The 25,006-nt window shown below is 45.6% G+C and overlaps 1 protein-coding gene across 8 annotated transcripts in view; it reads left to right on the forward strand.

The window, feature by feature from the left end:
- The first annotated feature begins 4,037 nt into the window (after window positions 1-4,037).
- Window positions 4,038-25,006, forward strand: part of PPP4R4 (protein phosphatase 4 regulatory subunit 4) — a 66,182-nt gene continuing 45,213 nt past the window's right edge. For all 8 annotated transcript variants that reach the window (XM_060180963.1, XM_060180965.1, XM_060180966.1 and 5 more), the window contains exons 1-3: window positions 4,038-4,240; window positions 5,371-5,444; window positions 20,136-20,238. In XM_060180963.1, coding sequence (XP_060036946.1) covers window positions 4,130-4,240; window positions 5,371-5,444; window positions 20,136-20,238 — 288 coding nt within the window. In that variant the 5' untranslated portion in view covers window positions 4,038-4,129. The remainder of the gene's footprint in view (window positions 4,241-5,370; window positions 5,445-20,135; window positions 20,239-25,006) is intronic.

A 25,006-nucleotide genomic window follows, 5' to 3' on the forward strand; every position in this document is an offset into this window, starting at 1 on the left:
TCCCCTGCAGAGCCCGAGTGGAGGCTCAGGTTCCCTTGGCAGACACACCAGGCTGGTAACTGTAGCAGCTACAGATCCCAGACACCAAAGTGAATATTTTCCCGCCATCAACTTCCTCCCCAAACCAGCAAACTTCAGAGCTCGACGGTGGGTTCAACCAAGTATTCAGCAAGAATGCCATCACGTCTCAGAGGATGCTGTTACAAAATCTGAATATGTGCTGACACTTCTTAGTTGCAACTGGGCAAAGTTCACAAGTTACTTAGTGCCCATTGCAAACCAAGAGAGAAAGAGAATTTCAGGAATTAGAAGAACAGGGATTCCTTTATCTCTCTTTATCTTTGTCTTTATATCTGGGAAAAATAATATTATTTTGTTGGTTAGCTTTTGAATTTGTAAAAAAAAAAAAAAAAAGATGAACAGGGAGCCTTCAAGGTATTTGCTAAGGAAAATTGTCACTTGCCCCAGTTTAAGCCACCAATTCTCTTTTAAAGATGTTTTATTATTTTATTTTAATGAGAGAGATAGACCAGAGCACTGCTCAGCTCTGGCTGATGGTGGTGCTGGGGATTGAACCTGGGACCCCAGAGCCTCAGGCAGGAAAGGCTTTTGCATAGTGATGGTGCCGGCTCCCCAGTCCCAAGTCACCAAATCTTTTTTTTTTCCAATGTACACATCACACATTATTACTAGAAATAGCACATAGTCATTTAAACAGTGGGGGCAGTTCTGAAGGCTCCACCCCAGGCCAGTCCTCACCCCAGGATCCAGCTACTCTCCAGGCGAACTCTGTAAATGTGATGACTTCCCAGACAAACAGACTGCTTACAAAAGATATGCTTTAGTTGAATCTCCTCTGCTAAAACAGCCCTCTCGCCTATGGAAGTCCTGTTTCCTTGCCTCCTTGCCAGCTATGTCCATTTCCTAGAGCTGTCTAGCACATGGCTATGCATTTAGCAGCTATAAAGAACACAAACTGGGTATCTGTGGAAGGCCTTACTCTGCCTATCATGTTAGCATGCAATACTGTTAAAAGGAGGGAGAGAGAGAGAGACGTCTAGGAGGTGGCACAGTGAGGAGGGTGCTGAACTTGAAAGCATGAGGCCCTATGGGGCAGGGTGTTGGTGCACCCTGTTGAGTGTACTTTACCATGTGCAAGGACCCAGGTTCAAGTCCCGGGGCCACCTGCAGAGGGAGGATTCATGAGCAGTGGAACTGTGGTATTTCTTTTCCTTTTTCTTTTTCTTTTATTTTATTTTATTTTTTACATTTTTTTAGTCACTAGAGTCACTAAATCTTTCCTATCATGATTTCATCAAACCTTCTCCTTTCACTTCTCAGTAGAATGGAAATTTCAGTCATGTAACTACTGATCATTTTTGACTGTCAGAGGCAATCTTGGAAAACATTTAAAAAGAGCAGTGGGTGGGAGGAGTCACTCTGTCAGATACTAGGGCATCAAATCAGCACAGCACCAGCACAGAAACTGATCTAGGCCATGGGGAGAACAGCAAGAACCCAGACACAGAGACAGACACACAGACAGAGACAGTGTCCCTGGGGGCTTGGCATCCACTCACTGCAGGGGTTAGGGAGGGCTGCTTGGTTGGTGCGGAAAGACTGACTCACTGTGTAGAGGAAAGAACATCCCATTTCTCCTTGTACTAGAGGTGGGATGAATTCCAGATGAAGTAAGGCCTCATTATGATGGGCAAAAGTATGAAACTGGGAGCTGGCAAGATAGCTCACCTGGATAGGCGCCTGCACTGTCTAAAATTTGGTACATTTGACTACATCAAAATGAAGGATTCTCTCTGCATTGATAGGAAAGACCAAACAAGGAGGCTATGTGACAGGAATAAATATTTTCAGTGTCCAAGGCTGACATGAGGTTAATATTTAGAATATATAGGAAGCTCCTTAATTCATTCAGAAAAATAACGTGGTTCGGGAGATGGTGCTGTGGATAAAGCATTGAACTCTCAAGCATGAGGTCCCAAGTTCAATCCCCAGCAGCACATGTACCAGAGTAAAGTCTGGTTCTTTCTCTCTCTCTCTTCTCCTATCTTTCTCATTAATAAATTAAAAAATCCTTAAAAAAAGAAAAATAATAGAAAATGTGACAGAAAATTGGGAAAGGATGCAAATACTGGCACTTCAGAAAGGAAAATGTCTCTGTCATACTTAGGTATTTGGGAAAAAATGACTAAGTCAACAGTGGTCAAATAGATAACAATGAAAATTATAGTGTGATACTGTTGTTGATATCAACTGGACACAAAGTAGGACAGCAGAGCATACTAAGTGTTAGCATGTTCACCGAAGAAACAGGAAGGGCTGCCTTCAGGTGCCAAAGATGACAATGCCAACTAGCAAGGTCAATTTTAGGAGCGACATGGAGGAGTGAAGACACAGACGCCATGGCCCAGCATTCTCGTTTCTTTCTTACAGCCCATGAGGGACAAACCTAATTCCATTGCAGTGCTGCTGGTGGTAACAAGAAGTGACTAGCAACCCGTCTTATTACCTAAGCAACTGACCAATTCAATGAGCTCAGTGTACAAATCAGTCGCTTTTAGTGGTCGGGACTTACAAACTCTTAGTGTACACTGGGCCTTCAGAAGAGCTTTGTGGCATCAGCATCATGCTGGGGGAGTAAACACGCAATAGAACGAGCTCGGCACAGTGCCGCTCAGGCCTTTCCAGAGCAGACCTATGGGCTAAAACCAGTAGCTTTGCAGGGTTTATGGAAAGACAGGCAAATCTTAAAATATGAGAGAACTTGTAAATGGAGGAAGGCAGAGAAAGAGTTATGCAGAGAGGGAACTAATGGGGGCACAGATAGAATTTTAAAAGATTTTTTGAGCTAGATTAGCATCCGTGTGACTCTTGCCCCTGAGGTCCCTGTATCCCCTGCCCCCCATGTCCCCAAGTCCAACTTCATCACTTACTGGCTGCCTTGAGCACAACTTTCTCCAACCCCCATCCACCTCCTCCTCGCACTTCTCCCAACTCCAGGCTCTACTCTGAGAAGCCGGTGCTACAACCAGGAGTCTGAGCTCCACTTCCAAATGAACTCACTCTTCTTGCTCTCGGGAAAAGTCTTGTTCATTTAAGAATCAATTTAAAGCTTCAGAATCAGTCTAAGGTTTTTGTGACAACTATGGTGGCTATCTTTGGGAGGGTGAAGACACAGAACTTTGATGGTGGGTGTGTTGTGGTGTTAAATTATAACCTGTAACCTTACCATCTTGTGACTTAGTATTAATCACATATAGAAGTTGCAAAAAGTAAAATTCAGTTTAAGCCTTTCTCTGTCAGTGAGTCCTCTTTTGCCTTAAGGTCCCCCAGTGCTGATCCCTCCAGCTCTGCGTGCCCGCACCCCATCTGTATGCCCGCATGCCATCTGTATGTCCGCACCTCCGTCTGTATGTCTGCACCCCCATCAGTGTGCCCGCACCCCATCTGCGTGCCCGCACCCCATCTGCGTGCCCGCACCCCATCTGTATGCCCGCACCCCATCTGTATGCCCGCATGCCATCTGTATGTCCGCACCTCCGTCTGTATGTCCGCACCCCCATCAGTGTGCCCGCACCCCATCTGCGTGCCTGCACCCCATCAGTGTGCCCGCACCCCGTCTGTATGCCCGCACCACGAAGTGACTGCTTTGAGGGGACCCGCAAGGCTGGAGCCGAACCAGGGAGCTCTGTGCCTGTGGCCTCTGCTGCCTGCGGCTCCGGCGAAGGTACCCCAGCAGGTGCGGCGAGCGCTCCGCCCACCGCCCGCCCCCTGCTCCCCGCTCATTGGTCCAGCCCACGCCGCCTCCGGGCCTGCGGCAGGGGGTAGGTTCCGCGCACGCGCAGTGGGGGGTGCGGGCAGGAGGGGCTGGCGGACCAAAGCGACGTTGCGCGGCGGTTGCGTCCGGCTCGTGGACTCGCGGCGTCCGGAGGGGGCGTGGCCAGGTTCGTCTGACCCCGCCCCTGTCAAGCCCCGCCCCTCGGCCGCCCGCCCCGCCCCTCGGCCCGCCCCGCCCGCCGCTCGCCGCCAGCGGACGAGAGCCGGAGAAAGTCCTGCCCGAGGGCGGCACCGGGGCCGCTGCGGCCCGGGCGGCGAAGGCAGCTCGCGGTCCATGCATCCGCCGCCCGCCGCGATGGACTTCGGCCAGAGCAGCCTGTTCGGCTACATGGATGAGCTGCAGGAGCTGACCTTCATCGAGAGGCCGGTGCGCCGGAGCCTCAAGGTGCGCCCCGGACCCCCAGCCGGCCCCCCGGACCCCCAGCCGGCCCCCCGGGGCACCCCTTGCTCGACGGGTCCCGGGACTCTGCGCCTCGAGGGACAGGACCCCCGGCCGTGCCCTGCGGCCCGGGGCCAGCCGGGGCCCCTTGGGTTCAGCACGCCCGGCCGAACCCCCATTCTCCATGGCCGGGGCCCCCTCCCGCCGGCCCTGCAGGAGCTGCCCGGTGGCCGCTGCAGCCCGTTGGTCCCCGATCCCCAACCGGCTGCCTCCCCGACGCGGCCTCCCTGGTGCTGCCCGCGTCTCATCCTCCGTCCACCCAGCCCGACCGCCCCCCCCAAACCCAAAATCTCTCCTGGAGACCCCCAGATCCCACGCTTCCTTGCCCCCCCCCCCCATCCAAGTAGCTCATGTCCCACGGGCCCCTTGCCACCTTCCATCCTTGGGAAACCCCGGACCCTCTCCGCACCCCCATCCCAAGTCACCCCATTTCACCCCAGCCCCTCCCGGGCTCCAGCTGGGGGCCCTGCAGACCCCCCGCTCCCTAGAGGGAGCCCATGCCCAGCCTGCAGCCCCCCATCCCGCGCTCGCACCCCCACCCCGCCTCCCAGAGGAGGGCTTGCACCCCCACCCCGCTCCACTGCAAGCCCCCGCCCCCAGTCAGCCCCTCAATACCCCTCTTTAGCCTCACTGGCTCCCACCTTCCGCAGTGTCGCTAATCTTCGGCTTCCTTCCAGCCCTAGAGTTTCCGGTCCGTCCACCCCCCACCCAGATTTTGTCTGTCCGATTTGCTGCAGTCTCCCACCGTCCCTCTCCCCCTCTCTCCCCGCCCCTTTCTTTCCTGGGATGGAAAATGCTGGAGAGAACAGCCTTGGGATACCAGAGAGCAAGAGTGTGCTGGTATTTTGTACGTGCAGATAAAATTGGTTTCTGCAAGGTTCCAAAGCCATAACCACTTCCCAAGCTCCAGCCTAGAAGCTGGGCCAGTAAACAGACAACACCCAACTCCCGGAACCCCACTCTGGGGTCCTGACTCTTGGTACCCTTGCTTACTTTCCAGGCTGAGGCTTAACGCTCTTGGGGGCTAGGTAGGGTGGGCCCCCTTGTGTGCTGAATTTGTATTTTTCATTTGACAGACAGCAGAAGAAATAGAAAGGTTGACAGTGGACGAGGACCTCAGCGATATTGAAAGGGCTCTTTACCTGCTCAGGTAATTGAATCTCTCTGTGAACTTGTTTTTCTTCTGTTGGCAGAACTGATGAATACTTTCTGGAATGTCATGCTACAGTTTTGTCCAAATTTACTTCACCACTGTAGCAGTCTGCATTGCACAAACAACACTGGCCCTTAGTTATTATTCTACATTAAGATTTGGGTCTGGGCTCACTCACAGGAGAACTTGAATATTGCCTTGATGAGGAGGAGGGGCAGAACAATTAATGAGTCTCTCCTCCTCCTCCTCCTCCTCCTCCTCCTCCTCCTCCTCTTCTTCTTTTTCTTTTTTTAAACTTTCCAGCTTTGAATGTTTTCACATAAGATCCAGTAAGCTCAGATGAGATTTAAGAATACCCAGTGATTGATTAAATTTAAACTTATTGTAGAGTCCGAACAGGACATGCTATTTACTATACAGGGAAAGAAAAGCTCAAATAAGGCAATTTTGCTTTGTACTTTTGCCTGAGGGATTTTTTTTTTTTTTAATTTGATCGATCCAGTTCTCATTCAAATTCCATCTCACAAGCTCTACAGAATTACTTAAGGCAAATGGTCATGACAAATATTTACAGAATTTCCTTTAATTTTTAAAAATCATGTTTTGAATCTTCTTCTGAGGAACTGATGAGGTGATCACCACAGCACACACAGGCATACAACTCTGAAGAAATTAAAGACATTTCCTAAGACGTTCTGTGTGCTTCTGTCTTAATATTTTCATTTCACTGATGCGGCATTTCCCCAAGTACGGCTTCTTCTTGTGCTTTTTAGAGTCTGCTTTTGAAGGTGGTGTTACATTCCTCCGAGGATATCTGTCATCCTTGATACTGCAACTGGGGTCGACGTTGTGGCAGGTGCTGACACTTTCCTTGTCCTCCCTATTTAGAGATCATGTTTCTGGCCCCATACTACTCATGGAGTGATTCTAAACAAAAAAATTCCAATTTTCTCAATTTATTATTCTTTAACCTGTCAGTGGTGTCTTGACTTTTTGTCCTCTGTATATCAGCCAGTTTATAATTTAGACCATTCTTTCCAATAATTCCATCACATAAAATGTGTCCATGTTATTTTTTATTTTGTTTTTTTATTTCTTTATTGGGGGATTAGTGGTTTGCAGTTGACAGTAAAATACAACAGTTTGTACACCTATAGCATTTCCACATAACGATACAACTACCATTAGGTCCTCCTCTGCCGTCATGTTCCAGGACCTGAAGCCCCCCACCCCAGAGTCTCTTCCTTTGGTGCAGCGCGCCAGATGTTGTAACCATTTCTAATGATTATTATTATTGTTACTTTTTAAACTTACTATGTATGAACTAATTGTATGTGTCTGGTGCTTAGAGAATAACCCAACGCTAGACCAATTTTTCTGTGCCTTAATAATTAACATTCACCACCAATGTGTCCTGGAGCTCAGCTTCCCCAGAGACACACCCTACTAGGGAAAGAGAGAGGCAAACTGGGAGTATGGACCGACCAGTCAACGCCCATGTTCAGCGGGGAAGCAATTACAGAAGCCAGACCTTCTGCCTTCTGCAACCCACAATGACCCTGGGTCCATGCTCCCAGAGGGCTAGAGAGTGGGAAAGCTATCATGGGAGGGGATGGGTTATGGAGATTGGATGGTGGGAATTGTGTGGAGTTGTACCCCTCCTACCTTATGGTTTTGTTCATTAATCCTTTCTTAAATAAAAAATTTTAAAAAAAAAGAAAAAAAATTAACATTCAGCGTCCTGAACAATAGCTTTAACATCTGACTTTTCCCTGTTGAACTAGGCAGACAGCCGGTCAAACTTTGGGTGAATCTCCTTTCATACACAGGAGTTAGTGATTTGTCCCAAGCTCCTCCTCATTCCTAGTGAACTCTTTAGTATCGGCCCTGACTTGCCGTTAGGAATCGGAGAGTTTTGCTCTCCTTAGTGGGGACAGCCGGTGCCGATGCTTCTAGATAACAGCAACCAGATAACAGGCTGCTGCTTCTCTTTTTGCAGGATGGCTCATTCGTTTCCTAGTTTGCTTTTACCATTTGTTAGTGAACCAGGTCATCTAAGTTGTCTTTATTTCTCAGACACAGAACCCAAGTTTTATCTACTTCTGGAACTTACAAAGCCTGTATAGAGACAGAAAGATCTCATTCTGAGACAAGAGTTTGCAAAAAAGATCTGATAACTTCCTCTAGTTTCTTGTGGAAGGCTCATCTACCTGGAAGGAGATTTGCAAATGGCTCAGAAGTGGAATACTGGTTTGCTTGTGTCTGAGTCTTCTCTTGTCTTCCTGCCTTCTCACCACCACCTGGGGGCAAGTGGGATTTCAGCTGTTGAAATCCCTTCAGCTTCTGAAGGGACCATACCAAGCTTCAAAGGGTCTTTCTTCTCTGGGATTTTCAGCGTGTGCCCTAGATGAGCTGGATACTTTATACCTGCGAAAGCCTCCTCTGCTTTTATTTGTTGAGCCTTCCATTTTAAATATAGTTTCATTTTCTTTTTTCTAATTTCTGTTTCCTGTCGCTATAAATTCTGACACTTATTCCTGTTTTCATTTTTTCTCTGTCATTTTCAGGTTTGCTTCTGAGTACTTTACTTTTCCTCTGTGAGTTGAGTATTTAATACTCAGCTTCTCTCTCTCCCAGGCTTCTGTATGTCTAATCTGTTTCTTCAGAGCCCTTCGTCTGCATATCAGAAGTATGTGCTAACTCAGAATTCAGAGTCAAATGTGTACAGCCAAAAAGGAAATGCTTTATATTAGTGGTGATTCTGGTAACTTTTGAGTCTAATATCTAGAAAACCATACAGACAATAGCAAGGAATCCCTCTGATCATTCTCTGCCACAAAAGCATGGCAGGTCAACACTTAATGCTACTTTCAGAATTTTTAGAACATTATGGTATTTGGAGATTTGGCACAGATGAGTTTGTAGCTTTGCATAAAAATGATGCGATATACCCATCTGTGGCATTCAGCGATGAAGCAAAACAATTTCCCTAATAGTCACAGCTTGTGACTTAGTCACAATCCGACCACAGCATCTTTTTCTGTTCTCTCTCTTCCTTGTGGCTTTGGCATAGATATTAATAATGTACTTAAAATGTGCATGATTTTGTTAGAAACTTGAGTGTATATATTGTAATTTGATTAGATCAATCTTTTAAAAAAGTATTTATATATGTATTTTGGCTAGAGATAGAAATTGAGAGGGGTGAGGAAGAGAGGCACCTGCAGCCTTGCTTCACTGTTTGTGAAGCTTCCTCCCTGCAGATGGGGACCAAAGGTTTCAGCTGGGTCCTTGTACACTGCAGTATGTGCTCAATCTAATTAGATAATTTTTTTTAGTAAGTATATACTTTTTAGTGATTGAATAGTGATTTACGAGGTTATGAGATACTAGGGGTCTAATTCCACACACTCCCACCGCTAGAGTTCTGAGCCCCTCATATGGTGACCACCATACTTCTCCCTAAACCATAGCTATGGGTTGACTATGTTTTTCCTTTCTCTCTTTTTTCCAAGTTCCTTTTTCTCAATTTTCTGTATTCCAGTTATGAGAGAAATCACTCTGTATCTATTTACCCTTCACCTCCTTCATCAACCACAGTCACTGTCAGTGGCACTGATCAGATGCATCTTTACCCACTAGTGCATTCCCATAAATAAGTGACGCCATCTTAGCTGTGCAGCGATGCCCCACCAGGCCCTCCCTCATGTCTTGTTCCTGACTTGATTGAGATGCGTGCAGTTCATGTGCCACATGCCACACAGTTCACTTACTTGGCACGTAGCTCCGTGCTTTGTTCTGTCTTCTTGGAGGAGACTCTCACTGCCACTCCAAGTCAGTTTTGGAATGTTGCCATCACCCCAGAAAGAAATTCTGTGCCCAGGAGTGGACCCTCTTCACTTCTCCCAACCTCCCCAGCCTTTTGAGAATGACTAATCTGCTTTCAGTCTCTGTGCTGGTGCCTGCCCTGGACCTTTCATGTAGATGGAAATTTCTTTCTTTCTTTTCTTTTTCTTTCTTTTTTTAAAAATATTTTTCTTTTTTTAAAAATATTTATTTTCCCTTTTGTTGCCCTTGTTGGATTTCTGTTTTTCTTATTGAGATAATTTAAGCTGTATTTGCAATATATATTGCATATTTAATGTGTAGCATAGCTACTGCACTTAATCTAGATTTTTCTATTGCTCATTTTGCAGCCACCAGTCAGTTCAAAACTATTTTACATTTCGCACTGTGAGTTTGAGAACACTTTTGCTTTTCACCTTGCACGGATGGTCAGATAAAGTACATTTTGAATTATGGACACACCCCCTCTTCTTATTTTTGGAGTGAGTGCTCCCTTTAGTGATGTCAGAGTAGGATTTAAAAAATAATTTAAAGAAGATTTTTATTTCATTTAAAATATTTATTTATTACTAGGTAGAGACAGAGAGAAATTAAGAGGGGAGTGGGAGATAGAGAGGGAGAGAGACACCTGCAGCCCTGCTTCACCACTCATGAAGTGTTCCCCCCATAGGTGGGGCCAGAGGCTTGAACCCCAGTCCTTGCACACTGTAGTGTGAGCACTTAACCAGGTGCACCACCGTCTGGCCCAGAGTGAGATTTTTGTAGTAAAATCTGGCACTTAAAGGAGTAAACAGAAGCTTAAACTGTGACTGTGGCCAGTTTCCATCCTTGATTACAAATGACATTGGGGGTGCTGAGGAAGGACCCCACTTATCTCCTTGGCCACCTGCCTAGCTCCTGGCTATTTCATTTTGAAAAAGACACGTTCCGTTTACTGTCAAAAGCCATGTGGAAAATGTTTTTATATGTCTACATTTCTAAGTTCTTCTGAATCACCACCTGTCATTTCCTTTCTACCTTTGAGTGCTGTTTTTATGAGGTAGGGATGTGAGGGGTGTGTGTGTGTGTGTGTGTGTGTGTGTGTGTGTGTGTGTAAGAGGGTCTCCTGGCTGTGCTGAAGGTGGGCATCTTCAGTGGTTGTTGGTGAGGATTGTTTTTAACAACTTACAAATGGGATGGACCCCTTTTTATTTTATTAGACAAATCGGTTGAGGCTGAGAATCATAAAAAGGATACAGACTTTAAACATTTCACTTTAGCTTAAGGATACACACACACACACACACACACACACACACACACTCTTCAAATCATGTATCGTGTGTGTGTGTGTGTGTGTGTGTGTGTGTGTGTGTATGTGTGTGTCAGTCTTTTGATAGGCTTGTTAGCTTGTCTTTCTGTGGAGGTCTGGTGGCTGCAGTTCAGAATCCTTTCTTTCATCAGTCACGCCCATATTACGTTTACAATATCACATCTGGCTTCTCTCAAGTTGAGCAAGAATTTCAAGATGCATACTAAGTGATCTGCAAACATATGGGCTGAGACTTTTAGGATCCATTATGTTTGCTGTTGTTGTTTCTTATTTCCTCCGTCAGCAGCAACATACCTTCATTGAATTTTTCTAAAACTTTCCAACTAGGTTTTCACAGCGGCAGCTCTTTCTCACATTCCTATGATTATGTAATCCTTAATCAACTTATGCAACTGCAGTGTCAAGTGAACCTGGGGTAAACCTGTCTGGGAACAAACACAGCAGACTCATGGCTACACATTCCTGAGTGAGAATGTTCTGGAGAGCAGCCTGCCAGCTTTACGTTTGCACCATGCCTTTGGCAGGCAGGTGGACAGTGGTGCTTGATTGGGAGACTCTCCTTGTACCTCTTGGGAGAGGCACCCTCCCTCTCCAGAGCGCGCACATGCTCGTGTGAGCTTCTCGCTTCCTTTCTGCCTCCCCATGGTTTCCCTTTTCTGTCTCTGCCGAGTTTGGTTCATGATTGGGCCTGTGCTGGCGTCACCTCCATTCACGCTAAGAAAGATCGAAGCTTAGTTACCGAAGTGCTCTTCTCTCATATCATGTTTTGTTCTTGAAACCCAGCTTTTTTGAACACAAGTTGATATGGGCACAAGTAGTTTGCTGAGTTCTCGCCCATGAGCACACCCTTGTAAGCCAGCACCCAGAGAAAGAAGCAGAACACTATCTCCGGTGTAGTCTGCAGGAGGGCCTCGCCCTCCCTGCCCAGTGACCTCAAGGGCAGCTTGTCTGACTCTGCTCTTTATGTGGTCGCTGTATTATACGAGTGTCTTTAACTCAACTCTGAAAAGAGACTCCACCGTGTTGCTTCATGGGGAAATGGATTGTTTATCTTTGTGGCTGTATGAAGTTCCTTTACCTGGCTACACACCAGAATTGCTGGTATTCCTGCTGTTGACAGACACTTGACTTAGCTCTGGGTCTGGGCCGTTATGAACTGAGCCACCCTGAACGTTGCCGTCTAGGTCTCTTGGTGACTATACCCACACGTTTCTTTTAGATAACGCCACGGAGGTAGAAGCAGATGTCCAGGTTATCGTCATGAAGCAAATATGGGTTTTGTAGTGCACCTAATTGGCACTGAGAGAAATGAGTTTTGGGTCAGACATATTTGATCTGTGAGGCTTGTGGTTAGCGTCTCCCAGGAAGTGACTGGCACTACCCTGCAGAGGATTGTGCTCAAGGAAGCATGTAAGAAGGCAGAAGCCAGACCTTCCACCTTCTGCACCCCGTAATGACCCTAGGTCCATACTCCATGTCGTTAAAAAATAGGGAAGCTATCAGGGGAGGGGATGGGATACGGAGTTCTGGGGGTGGGAATTGTACCCCTCTATCCGGTGGTCTATGGTCTTGTCAGTGTTTCCATTTTATAAATAAATACATTAAAAATAGTAATGAATTACAGGAGCCAGTTGGTGGCTCACCCAGCATTAAAAAAAAAAAAAAGAGGCAGTGCCTTTTTCTGAATTTCATTAGATGTCACCTCCAGTTAGCAGATGTGTTGGACACTGAGGGAGCAGCTGTGCTGTGTCACAAATACTGTATATTCAAACAGAGTCAGGTTTATTCCTGGTGGTCGAGGCCGACTCATTCACTCACCAAGAGACTGTAAATGATTTCTCTAAGTCAAGTCTGCTCATCCCAGATGGGAGAGAAGACCCTTACATAGTAAAGAAAAGGAGAATAAATGTCTGGTGAGGCTGTCGGACTTGGGCAGTCATTCTCAGTAAAGACTCAGAGTGGTTTTTATTCCTTTCTTTTCTTATCTAATCAGTGATATTTATTTATTTGCTTACTTACTTATTTATTTTAACAGAGCAGTACTCAGCTCTGGTTCATAGCGGGCCTGGGGACTGAACCTAAGGCTAAAAGTCTCTTATATAACCACTAGGCTGTCTCCCCAGCCCAGAGTGTGCCTTTAGTTCCAATACACCCGGGACTTCACCCAGAAACTTTATGTCCTTATACAGCTTTTTCCCTGCATGGTGACCCAAGGCAACCACCAATTGGCCTTTTGTTCCCAGATATTAGGCTTTCCTGATGTGGGCTATAGACGTGTGTGTGTGTGTGTGTGTGTGTGTGTGTGTGTGTGTGTGTGTGTGTGTGTGATGTGTGCTGTGGGATCTCCTGTTGTGGCAAGTCCTGTGAGGGCTGCATGTTTCTGCACTTTTACTAAGGCATTTAATAAGGTGTGCATTTGGGACTGTTCCATTGGATGATTTTTGGTGTTTATATTACCTGCAAAAGCACTGTCACAGTTAAGCCCGTTAAGATACCCCCAGCCCCCAAGTAATTTAGTTCCCTTTGCGGTATCTTCTCTCCCTCGATTCTCTCAATCCCGGCACCCAGCAGACAGATCTGCTTTTTGTCAATAGAGGTGAAGCTGCACTTGCTGGTGAATCACATGACAGTCACTCTTCTATATGGCTGCTTTTACTGCTCAGAATTACTTTGAAGGGCCGGGTGGTGGCACACCCGGCTGAGTGCCCATGTCACCAAGCACAAGGACCCAGGGTCACTCTCCTAGTCCCCACCTTGAGGGGAATGTTTCATGAATTGTGAAGCAGAGCTCTAGGTGTCTCTCTTTTCTCTCAATTTTTCTCTGTCCTGTCAGGGAAATAATGAAAAAAATTAAATATTTGAACTTCATGACATTGCGCTCCCTTTTCACAACTGATAATCACTCTACCTTAGGAACCTGCACATTTTGTTTACCCACCCCTCCGTAGATGGCGTTTGGGTGCGTTCCGGCGTGTGGCGATCACAGGCATCGTGGCTGCACACATCCATGCATAGGTCTTCCTCCTCTCTGGTGATCAATCAGCCAGCGGTGGGGTGATTGGACCCAACAGTAGGCGTCTGCTTACAGTTTTAAGAAACTGCTGTTTCCCAAGTGATGGCCGTTTTTTCATTTCTACCAGCAGCGAATGACACTTCGTATGTTTAGTTTGCCTAGCGCTGGTTAGTCTCTTCTAGCGGCTTTCTTGGCTTAGAACATGGCGACTCCCTGTTGTGTTTGTCATTTGGATTTGCCTAACGGACTGTGGACACGGAACACGGTAGCGTGTCTGGGAAACCACCATGTATCTCGCTGGGTGGTATGTCTGTCTCTTCCCATCCTTTTCCGGTTTGTTGAGTATGTGCTTTGCAAATATTTTCTCCCAGTTTCTATGACTGGTCTTCTTTTGTTGTCAACTGGCCCTCACCACTTGGGGCCACGCTTTTCAAGTAGAGAGAGGCAGGAGGCAGAGAGGGAAAGACAGTATAGTACTGGCCCTGTGTTGTGAGGGCTGGGCTTGCAAAGCAAGCACCCTTCCAGGTGAGCTATCTGGCCCCTGTGACTTACCTTTTAATTTTTGTAAGAATAGTTTTTTTTTGGGGGGGGGCTGGTGGTGGTGCGCTTGGTTGAATGCACACATTACAGTGCACAAGGACCTGGGTTCAAGCCCCTGGTCCCCACCAGCAAGGGTTAAGCTTCCTGAGTGGTGAAGCAGGGCTGCAGGTATTTGACCACGCCACCCTCAATCCTAGTGATGAGATGCGGAACCTGTTTCTTATTTCTTCCACTAAATAGTGCAAGTGGACATTGCCTCTAGAGCAGAAGCCACATGGGTAGGTGAAGTGATGGAGTTTTTGATCGATGCTTACTTATTATTATTATTATTTTAAGTATTTATTTATTTATTTTTATTTGGCAGGACAGAAGGTGAAACAGGAAGGGAAGACAGACAGACACAGAGAGAAAGACAGACACACCTGCAGCCCTGCTTCACCACTTGTGAAGCTTCCCCCCTGCAGGTGGGGATTGGAGTCTTAGACCCTGTCCTTGTTCACGTGACATGTGCACTCAGCCAGCTGCACCACCTCCCAGCACCTGTTCTTCTTATTTTTGCAGAGCTAGTATCTTATGTATGCAGACGTCCCTACTCTCAAGAAGATCCCCTCCCCCTACCCCATTCAGTTAAAAAGATCGTTCATTTGCAAGTTAGATTTTCCTGATCCTGAATGGGCCCAGGTTCACAGGAATCGACTGCAGTGATATAACTGAACCAAAAAGGCTGTTCCTTTAGTCACACTAAAAATAACCAAGTATTGAGCAGTGTGGTTCTTTAGCTTCAAGAACTGTGCACATTATAGAATTGGCTAGAGTAGATCTGGGGCAGAGCGAGAGTTCTGTGACAACATAAAAACTGCTCTGTGTTCTGGACGAAGAAGTCTGTTAAGTCCTCTTGGTTTGAAATGTCTCTTGGTAATTAAACTGTGATGTTAACATGAACCAGCTCTATATACTCTGTGTAGATTATTTTTCTAAAACTAACTTCAATTTGAAATACTTTTATATATATTTCCAGGAAAGTTACAAAGAGAGTTTCTGCAGGCCTTTTAAGTTTCCTCTAAAGTATCTTACATAAGCAGGAACATTTGTGAGCGTCGCCACTCACTGAACTCCATCCAGGCTTTATTTGTCTCTCACCGTTTTTTGTTTTGTTTTTTTCCACTAATGTCTTTCTCCCATTCTGCCCCTGTCTTGGGACTTTTTCCAGAAGCCCACGTTGCACTTACTGCATACATCTTGCTGGGCTCTATCTGGCTATAACAGTTCGTTAGTCTTTTCTGGCTTTTCATAATCTGATGGTTTTGAAGAGCACTGGTTAGGTGTTTTTTAGACTGCTTCTCAGCTGGGGTTTGTCTGGTATTTTCCACACTTGCAGGTTGGATGATGGAGACTGGAGGGGCGGGGACCCAGGTGATGGACTACCTTCTCCTTCCATCTCTTGACTGGGTGATGCTCTCAGTGCGATTTGTGGCTGATGATGGTAATTTCTTTTGAAGCAGGAGCTGCTAGCTTCCTCTGCTATAGGACAGGTGGGAGAGGATTCCCAGCCTTGGGTCTCATGTCAGGGGAAAATGTCCGGTCTCTCACCGTCATCTGTGATACCGGCAGGAGGTGTTTATAGATAACAATAAGTTAAGCATGTTCCCTATAGTCCCAACTTGTGGACTTCTTTTGAAATCTTTGGTAGGTATTGGATCTTGTTGTGTGTGTGTGTGTCCCCCGCCCCCAAATCTACTGATAAACTACAAAAACTACAAGGATTTAAAAAAAAAATTATTTATTTATTCCCTTTTGTTGCCCTTGTTTTATTGTTGTAGTTATTATTGTTGTCATTGATGTCCTCATTGTTGGATAGGACAGAGAGAAATGGAGAGAGGCGGGGAAGACAGAGAGGGGGAGAGAAAAACAGACACCTGCAGACCTGTTTCACCGCCTGTGAGGCGACTCCCCTGCAGGTGGGGAGCCGGGGGCTTGAACTGGGATGCTTACACCCGTCCTTGCGCTTGGCAAAGGATTTTCTTACTTAGCCATTAACACAGTGAATTACACTGCTTGGTTTTAATATGATGAGTCAGCCTTGTGTTCTTGAGTTGCAATCTATTTGGTTGTGAATAGATTGTTTCGCTTATGAATCTTTTCTTATTCCTTTTGACTTTTTTCACTTAGAAAGAGGAAGAGAGAGAGAGAAAAGTCACAGAACCAAAGCTTCTTTCTGTGTGGTGGGGGCCAGGCGCGAGCCTAGATCGTGCATATGACTAAGTAGATGCACTATCCATGTGAGCTTTTTTTGCCAGCCCTCTTTATAAATCCTATTGAGACGTGTGCTCAGCCAGGTGCCACCACCCAGCCTCAATATAAATTCTTTTGTATGCTATTTACATTGTTTCTGTATTCTTGAGGTTTTTTGTTTTGTATCTACATTAAGTAGAGATAATTGATTTGAAATGTTCTTTTCTTATATATTCTTTGCTTAGTTTTAGGTGAATGCTCATGAAATGACTCAGGAAATGATTTTCTCTTCTCTGGGAGAGGTTGTTTAGAAACGGCGTGTTTTTCTTCCATAATGTTCAGTAAAATCCACTGTTAAGTCAGCCAGGGAAGGGATTTTCCTTTTTGAGAGTTTTTTTAAAATTTTTATTTATAAAATAGAAACGCTGACTAAACCATAGGATAAGAGGGCTATAATTCCACACAGTTCCCACCACCAGAACTCCGTATCTCATCCCCTCCCGTGATAGCTTTCCTAGTCTTTATCCCTCTGGGAGCATGAATCCAGGAGTTACAGAAGGTGGAAGGTCTGGCTTCTGTAATTTCTTCCGTGATGAACATGGGGGTTGACAGGTTGGTCCATACCCCCAGCCTCTCTCTTTTTCCCTAGTGGGGCAGGACTCTGGGGAAGTGGAGCTCCAGGACACATTGGTGGGGTTGTCTGTCCTGGGATGTCCAGTTGGCATCATGGTAGCATCTGGAACCTGGTGGCTGAAAAAGAGTTAAGATATAAAGCCAGACAAATTGTTGAATAATCATGAACCTAAAGGCTAGAATATCCCTTAATGTAGGGGTACTTGGATCATCTGTTTCTTGAATGAAGTTTTGATAATTTTATCTTTCAAATACTTAACGAACTGTTATTTTATAAATTCCTGGCACAGCTTGCCAGGCTCCTCCGCTAGGATGATTCTTCCAGAATATCTGGTGGCAATTCACATGCAAAGGGCCAGAAACTGAATCCATCACTTTCTCTTTTATTGTCTTTTCTTCTTTTACTTTAGGGGGCTGGATGCTGGTGCACTTGGTTGAGTACACCTGTTACCATGTGCAAGGACCTGGGTTCAAGTCCCTAGTCTCCACATGCAGCAGAGAAGCTTCACAAATGGTGAATCAGTGCTACAGGGGTCTCTTTCTCTCCCTGTCTCTCTCTTCCCCTCACTCTGAATTTCTCTGTATCCAAAAAAAAAAAAAAAAACTAAAAAACATTTTAAGGGGCTGGGTGGTGGCGCACCTGGCTGAGCGCACATGTTACAAGGCTCAAGGACCCAGGTCTGAACCCCCCGGTCCCCACCTGCAGGGGGAAAGCTTTGCAAGTGGTGAAGCAGGGCGGCAGGTGTCTCTCTGTATCTTTCCCTCTCTGTCTCCCCCTTCCTCTTGACTTCTGGCTGTCTCTATCCAGTGAATAAGTAAAGATAATTAAAAAATTAAGAAAAACATTTTAATGAATGATTTAATAGTTATTTACAAGATAGTAAGATAATGGGGGCATGGTCCCTCACCACTTCCACCACCAAAGTTCCCTGCCTACCTCCTCCACCCCCATGACAATCACTGTAGTTCTCCCAAGGCCTTAGAGACAGAATCCATCATTTCACCAAAACACACCAACAGAATTCTCTGTCATTCAGCTGCGTGATGAAGTTATTCTAGACAGTGAAGGGGCTGAGATGACAAACCTTTTGTAATGGGAAAAGGCTTGAGTGGAGTCACACGTGTTTCTCCTTAGCTTAAGCTGTTCTGGTAACTGACTCTTGAAAATCGGTGCCTCTCTCTCCCAGAGGAGATGGAATAATAACACCTTCATTTAGAATTCAAAAGATAGCTGTCCTAAATCCAGTATTTGACTAGTCCTTTTATGTTCTCCTTCCTATTTCCTTTCTGGCCATTGGCGTAGTGCTGGAGCAGTGATTTGTGGACCGGGCTTCTGTGTCTGTGTCCCAAAGACTGGCGCAGCCGGGGCAGCAGAGGACAGCTCCTCTATACAGACGGTCTCCTCAGAATGGCTTTTCTTGGTGCATTTGGGTTGCAAGTTAGGGATTTTGAAGTCTAAGAAGTGTCTTTTATTAGAGGGGGGGGAAAGGATGATATTGAAACAGTTATTTTGAAATTATTGATACCTATACCATCTCAAATAGCATAAGCAAATTTACACTCTTCATTTTAAAAAATTATCTATTTGGGGCTGGGTAGTGGTGCACCTGGTTCAGTGCACATGTTAGCAATGCACAGGTTTGAGCCTCCAGTCCCCACCCGCAGCGGGAAAGCTTTTTGAGTGGTGAAGCAGTGCTGTAGGTCTCTCTCTGTCTTTCTCCCTCTCTATCTCCCCTTCCCCTCTTGATTTCTGACTGTCTCTATCCAACAAATAAAGATAATTAAAAATTATCTGTTTATTATTTTTTAATTTGATAGGACAGAGAGGGGGAGGGGGAGATAGTGGTGGGGGGAGCAAGATGGAGAGACACCTGTAACCCTGCTTCACCTTTTGAGAAGCTTCCCTCTCCCCCCCCCCCCCCGCAGGTGGGGATGAGGTTCTTGAACCTGGGTCCTTGAGCATAATAACGTGTGCAGTCGCCTGGCCCCTACATTCTTTATTTCAGCCTGTGCCCAAAGGGATGGGCCTGTGACACAGTAGTCGATGCACTTACCCCCACTTTAAGCAGTGGTAAGACATTTATTATTCACCAGCACATTACCCATAATGGGATTTTTCTCCCTGGGTGGGATTCTAGAAATTAAATTTAGATTTGATATGGGACAGAGGTTGTGGTGCTGACAGTTTCGGTGCTGGTTAATGTCTCTTCCACGCCCTGTTCACACTGAGATGTGTCAGCTTCAGACTCACTCACTTTACCACTGTTGAGAGCACATATGAGTGAAACCCTTCAGTGATGGCCTTTCACCTCCTTACTTATTTCTCTAAGAATAATCACTTCCAGTTCCATCCATTTTTTCTCTCAAAGGACCAAATATCCTCCTTTTTGACTTCAGAGTAGTACTCCATGGAGTGTATATCTGCTCTTCCCTCCCATCCTCTTCCTCTTTTAGGAGAGCTGGTCTGTGGTGCTGGGGATTGAACCTGGGAGCTCAGTGTCGCAGGCATGAAAGTCATTTGCGTCACTATCCTGCACATAGTCTATTTTTAAAGCAAAGAATTTTGTTTTATGGAAACACTCCTTTTCTGAGGTCTGTAGGCCTCTACAGTGTCACTGAGTCTTTTCTGATAAAGCCTTAGTTACAGAATGGATATGATGGCAAGAGGGGCTGTACAGATGTCCCGTGTTGGCCTTTGGGAGGGTTTTAGACAGTTCTGTCAACTCATAGATTCAGTTTAGTGAAGCAGGCGGCTAGAAGCAACTCCCATGCTTCTGAAGTTGATCTTATGACTATCAGTTTTCACACACTTTGTCTTTTATGTTTTTTTTAATATACAACACACAGATCAGACACTTTCAAAGTAGGTATTTAATAATATTCCCAAAACTTTTGGATTTAAGACATGTATATAGGATAAAAAATATCTTGTTTGATTGTAAGTATGATTTTCTAACATTTGATCATTATTTAATAAAATTTCAATTCTAGGTCTTGCTTTAATATGCAGATTCAGTGTTTATTACTAAAAGCAGTTTTTTTCGAGTTAATAATTGTAAACCAGGCATTCATCTTAGAATTATAAATCTGAAATTTGTGTTTCCTTTGGAAGTGCTGGTCAGGATATCCAAGGAACCAGCGCAATTGCCAGTCTTCCATTTCTGATGCGGCAGAGCCCTGCGGAGACACTTCGGACCGTCTTGCCGAAAGTCAGAGTAAGTGGTTGTGAAGGCAGCTTGGTGGTGACCACCAGCAGAAACATCCCGGCACTCCCAAAGGCTGATCTGTATGTACCTGGTCACTGAGTGGAGGCAAAGTTGTGCTGCTCAGAATTATGATGGACATATTCAGAGAATTGTCGCAGGAGGTGGAGAAATCAAATCCGAAACTGTAAAGGTATCTTTAGCTATTTTGCACAGCTGAGACATTTTAAGAAGTTCACTTTTTAATAGTTTAAATCGAAATTTAATTATAGCTATCTGACTGAAGTCTTTTGACTTAACCTTCTTTGTGGCCATCACTGGGACTTCACTGCAGCTGCCTAACTTTGTCAGATAGAGAGACAGGAACAGCGATCGAGACAGACACCACGGCACCCAAGCTTCCTTCAGTGTGGAGGGGACTAGGACATACCTGGGCGACATGATTGTTTCACTGGTAGTATTTCTACAACGTTGATCATAAAATGTCGCTAGTATAATGACTGGAATGTGACATCACCATTTTGCCTTTATGCTTACTGCTTCTGCAATCCCTCCAGAAGCAGCTCTGTGTCGGTAAGCGAGTTATTTGGCCTTCTACTACATTCTTTTCTCTACTATTTACTAATTATGAATGTAGAATACCAAATACTTAGTAAGTACTTGTTATCTTTTTTGGCTTCCTGGGTAAGGCACGATCCTTATAGGCGTTTAATGAAGAAGCAGACAGTCATACATGCGGCCTCATGGAGCTTTCCTGCCTGTGGGGCCAGGAATTACCTTGGCTAGTAGTGTGTGCTGTGTATTCACTTGGGATTTTCATTGGCATAAAAATATAAAGAGCACAAGTATTAAAAGACCCTAACGATTTGCCCACGGGCTTTGTGTGTAAGTATTTGAGTGCCCTGGCTCTAGTGACTGGGTTGGATCAGGGGTGTACTGAGACCACGTTGCGACACAGAACACCCATGTTTCTGTGCAGGTGCTAGGATTTTATTATTATCACTGTTATTGGTTATGATGGTGAATTGAGAAGATGTGTATTTTTGCCTAGTATGTGATTCAAAAATGAACCGAACTTTTTCATACCTGTTTTCCCCAGAAGCAAGTCATAATTTGTGCAATTTGCAGTCCACATTCAGCTTGAGTTGCGTTAACCCACCTGAGCATCTCAACATGACACCTGGAAGCCCCAGTTAACAACAGTAGAAGGGATCAGGTGGTCAGGGGTTCCTGACGAAGGAGTCATCATCTACAAACCGAAACCAAGATTACCGTGCAGTCATGATGCTTAATGTGCTCTGTGGGACAGGCTGAGTCTTGCCTGCTGGGATAGACTACATTTCTAAGGAGTCACAAAACAAGAATGAGAAATGAAGAATAGAGAGTACTGACCTTTAGAGGTCGCTAAGATAGTTTGAAGATATTTTACTTAAGGAGTTTGTAATAAAGTCAATGAAATAATTCCTCCAGGGCCAGGCAGTGGTGCACCTGGGTAAGTGCACCCACTATCGTGTGCAGCGATGCAGGTTCAAGCTCCTGGTCCCCACCTGCAGGGCGAAAGCTTCACAAGAGGTGAAACAGGGCTGCAGGTGTCTCTGTCTCTCTCCTCTAGCTCCCTCTCCCCTCTCTATTTCTCTCTGTCTCTACTCAAATAAATAAACGAATAAAATTTAGAATTAAAAACTCAGTGTTTTGCGATGAATATTTTGTTGGGAGGTTCCTAGGAAGCATGAAATTTTATACCTTGTGCAAGAAAAAAAAAGGTCTTAATTAAAGGAATGCAGCATAAGAATGCTAAAAATTGCCGTTTTCTTAGACTTGAGAAACAAAAATCAAGGTACCTGACTTCCAGCTCATGTTTCCTGAGTTAAATGAGATGAGTTCAAAGTTAATTTCTTAGAAAAGCAAGATGACTTTGTGAAAGCAACGCCATTACAGAAAACAAGCAGTCCCAGACCCCCCCCCCCCCACCACCACACACACACACATTAGAAAAAGCCCACAGTCAAGTATCACATGGTGTTGGCAGGCTAGGCAATTGGGACACCGATGGAAAGAGAAACACCATCCGTAATGTCAGGCTAGTGGGGAGAAACAGGACCAGCATTGACCTCGCTGGGAGTTCTTATGGCCCAGAAGCATCAAATTATATGTCATTCTTTTGGCTCACTCAGAACACAGACAGCGATGCTCTTGATTACAGCAATAAGAAACCGTATCTCTGAGGATACGGTTGCTCTTTCTTTCATGGTGTTTAGCCACCCAGATAAAAGTACATTGACCACAAGCATGTGGAAACCTTGTCTGTGATGCTTTTGATTTTTTTAAATTTATTTTCTCCTTTTGTTGCCCGTGTTGTCTTTTTATTGTTGTAGTTATTATTGTTATTGATGCCGTCATTGTTGGACAGGACAGAGAGAAATGGAGAGAGGAGGGAAAGACAGAGAGGGGGAGAGAAAGACAGACACCTGCAGACCTGCTTCACCACCTGTGAAGTGACTCCCCTGCAGATGGGGAGCCGGGGGCTCGAACTGGGGTCCTTTTGCCAGTCCTTGTGCTTTGTGCCACATGTACTTAACCTGCTGTGCTACTGCCCGACTCCTGATGCTTATAAGTTTTATACTGACTGCTTTGTGTTTAAGGACAAAGTAGGCCAGCATTATGTTATCTTGTAGTCATAAATTGGGTGGAAGCAGTTACTGAGTACACGCTTTTTTCCTGTGTTAACGTGTCTAATAAAACAGACTACCTTTCAGTATATTCTGTGAAAGACCAGTCCTCTCACACTGTTCCCTTCTTTTTTTCTTTTCCTTTTTTCTCTTTTTTTTTTTTTTCTGGCACCAGGATTATTACTGGGGCTTGGACCAGCACTACAAGGCCACAGCTCCTGGCAGTGAAGGGGAGATAGAGAGGGAGAGATAAAGAGAGATACCTGCAGACCTGCTTCACTGCTAGTGAAGCGTTCTCCCTGCAGGTGGGGAGCAGGGACTCGAACCCAGAATGACACGGTGTCTTTCTCATCCAATCACTTGCTATCGTCCACCCTGCCTACAATAAAAATGAAGTGGAACATCTGAAATTCTTGATCAGAAGATATTTTATTTCTGGGGCAGTACTAGGATTATTTAATATTCTTTCTTACTTGAGCTAACATGAAGTCCTTGTAGAATTATAAAACAAAAAAGGACATTTACACGCTCTGCTGCAACAAAGGCCAATCGTCCTTTTGACAGCGTGGTCACCTGTGTCTCCTAGAAACCCTGTCTGCACCAGAACTTGGAGAAACTCCTGACAGATTACAGTGAGTTTTCTTTACAGTGAGAGATCAAGCTGCTAAGAGAGGAAAGACTATATCCAGGACCCTAAACCGAAACAGTCCGTCTGCTACGCTTCTACTTGAGAGGAAGATTGTGCCTGAGAACATTGCTCCTCACGACAGCGGGGTTAGCAGCACAGTCCGCGTGACTGTCACTTTCGACATGTTCAGAGGCAGCTCTGGACACTGAATTCTAAGGAGCAACCACTCTCTGAGCTTTGAACGATATCTTCCTTGGGAGGGTTGGAGAGAGCTCACAGTGGGCCTTTCCTTCCAGTGCTCTTCCTCCCGAGTCATCACACTAACCCTGAGCACATCTGCATAGCCTCCTACCCCCACACCCGGAGATCCCCCCCACCTAGGAATCATTCTTAGCCCCACACAGATCAATCGGCTGCTTTCTAAATTATTAGAAAAAAAAAATCCAGAATTTGCAGACATTCTGCTATCTTTATTTCGACTTCAGTTATTCATTTTGGTTAGAGGCAGAGAGAAATTGAGAGGGGAGGGAAAGAGAGAGAGAGAGACCTGCAGTACTGCTTCACCACTCATGAAGCCTCCCCCACTTCAGGTGGGGACTGGGGGCTTGAACCCAGGTCCTTGCACTCTGTAATGTCTTGTGCACTCAGCCAGGTGCACCACTACCCAGCCCCGCCATTTAGAGTTTTAATTCCACAGCAGTCTTTTTAATTGAGTGGAATGTGTTTCTGGTATCCGTTCTCCACTCTTGGTGTCCTTTCCCAGTTGGCGGGTTCCCTTACACCTGTGTCCTCAGGTACCGTTGGGTGGGCCATCAGCCCGCCTACTCTGTGGAGTTCCCAGCAGACCTCAGTGTCAGGTCTGTGTGTCCAGTTCCCTGCATGTGAACTCACTCGGAGACATCAAAGGCATCTCAGGACCACCAAGTCCCAACGCCAGCCATGGATATTCCTCTGCACATCTGGACTTGCGCTGGCATCCTGTTTTAATGGCACAGTGTTTCCCTTCTGTTTGAACATCAGGACTTTGAGTCATTCTGTTAGCATCTGTTCTTTCACTTGTTGTCCTAAATGTCTCTGTAGGCTTTATTGAGGCAACATTGGTTTATACCCAGTATAGTTCCAGTGAAAGGTACAACTCTGCCAATGTGTAACCACCCAAGTCACTATCTACTGTCTTCCACGTGCGGTCCTTCCATCAGCTAGCAGCTTGCGCTATAGAGCTGCACCATCTCTGCTTCTGCTCAGGATGAAGTCTCTAGTACCTGGCACAGTGTGCTGAGCGTAACTGAAGGAACATCTGCCAGTGATTGGCTTTTACTGGAATTCCATCAAAGGTGGGGAGCCGTAGCTCTGGTTTTCCAGGTTGCCAGAACCCTCAGTGTATTGCTAGTACACCAGTTGTGATTGGAAGTAATGGTATTATCAGAATTGTGTTGTCACTGGGCTACTTCAGAAGGTGTGGCTAGGGGCAGGGATAGATAGC

The sequence above is a fragment of the Erinaceus europaeus genome, chromosome 22 (assembly GCF_950295315.1).
Source record: "Erinaceus europaeus chromosome 22, mEriEur2.1, whole genome shotgun sequence".
NCBI lineage: Eukaryota > Metazoa > Chordata > Mammalia > Eulipotyphla > Erinaceidae > Erinaceus > Erinaceus europaeus.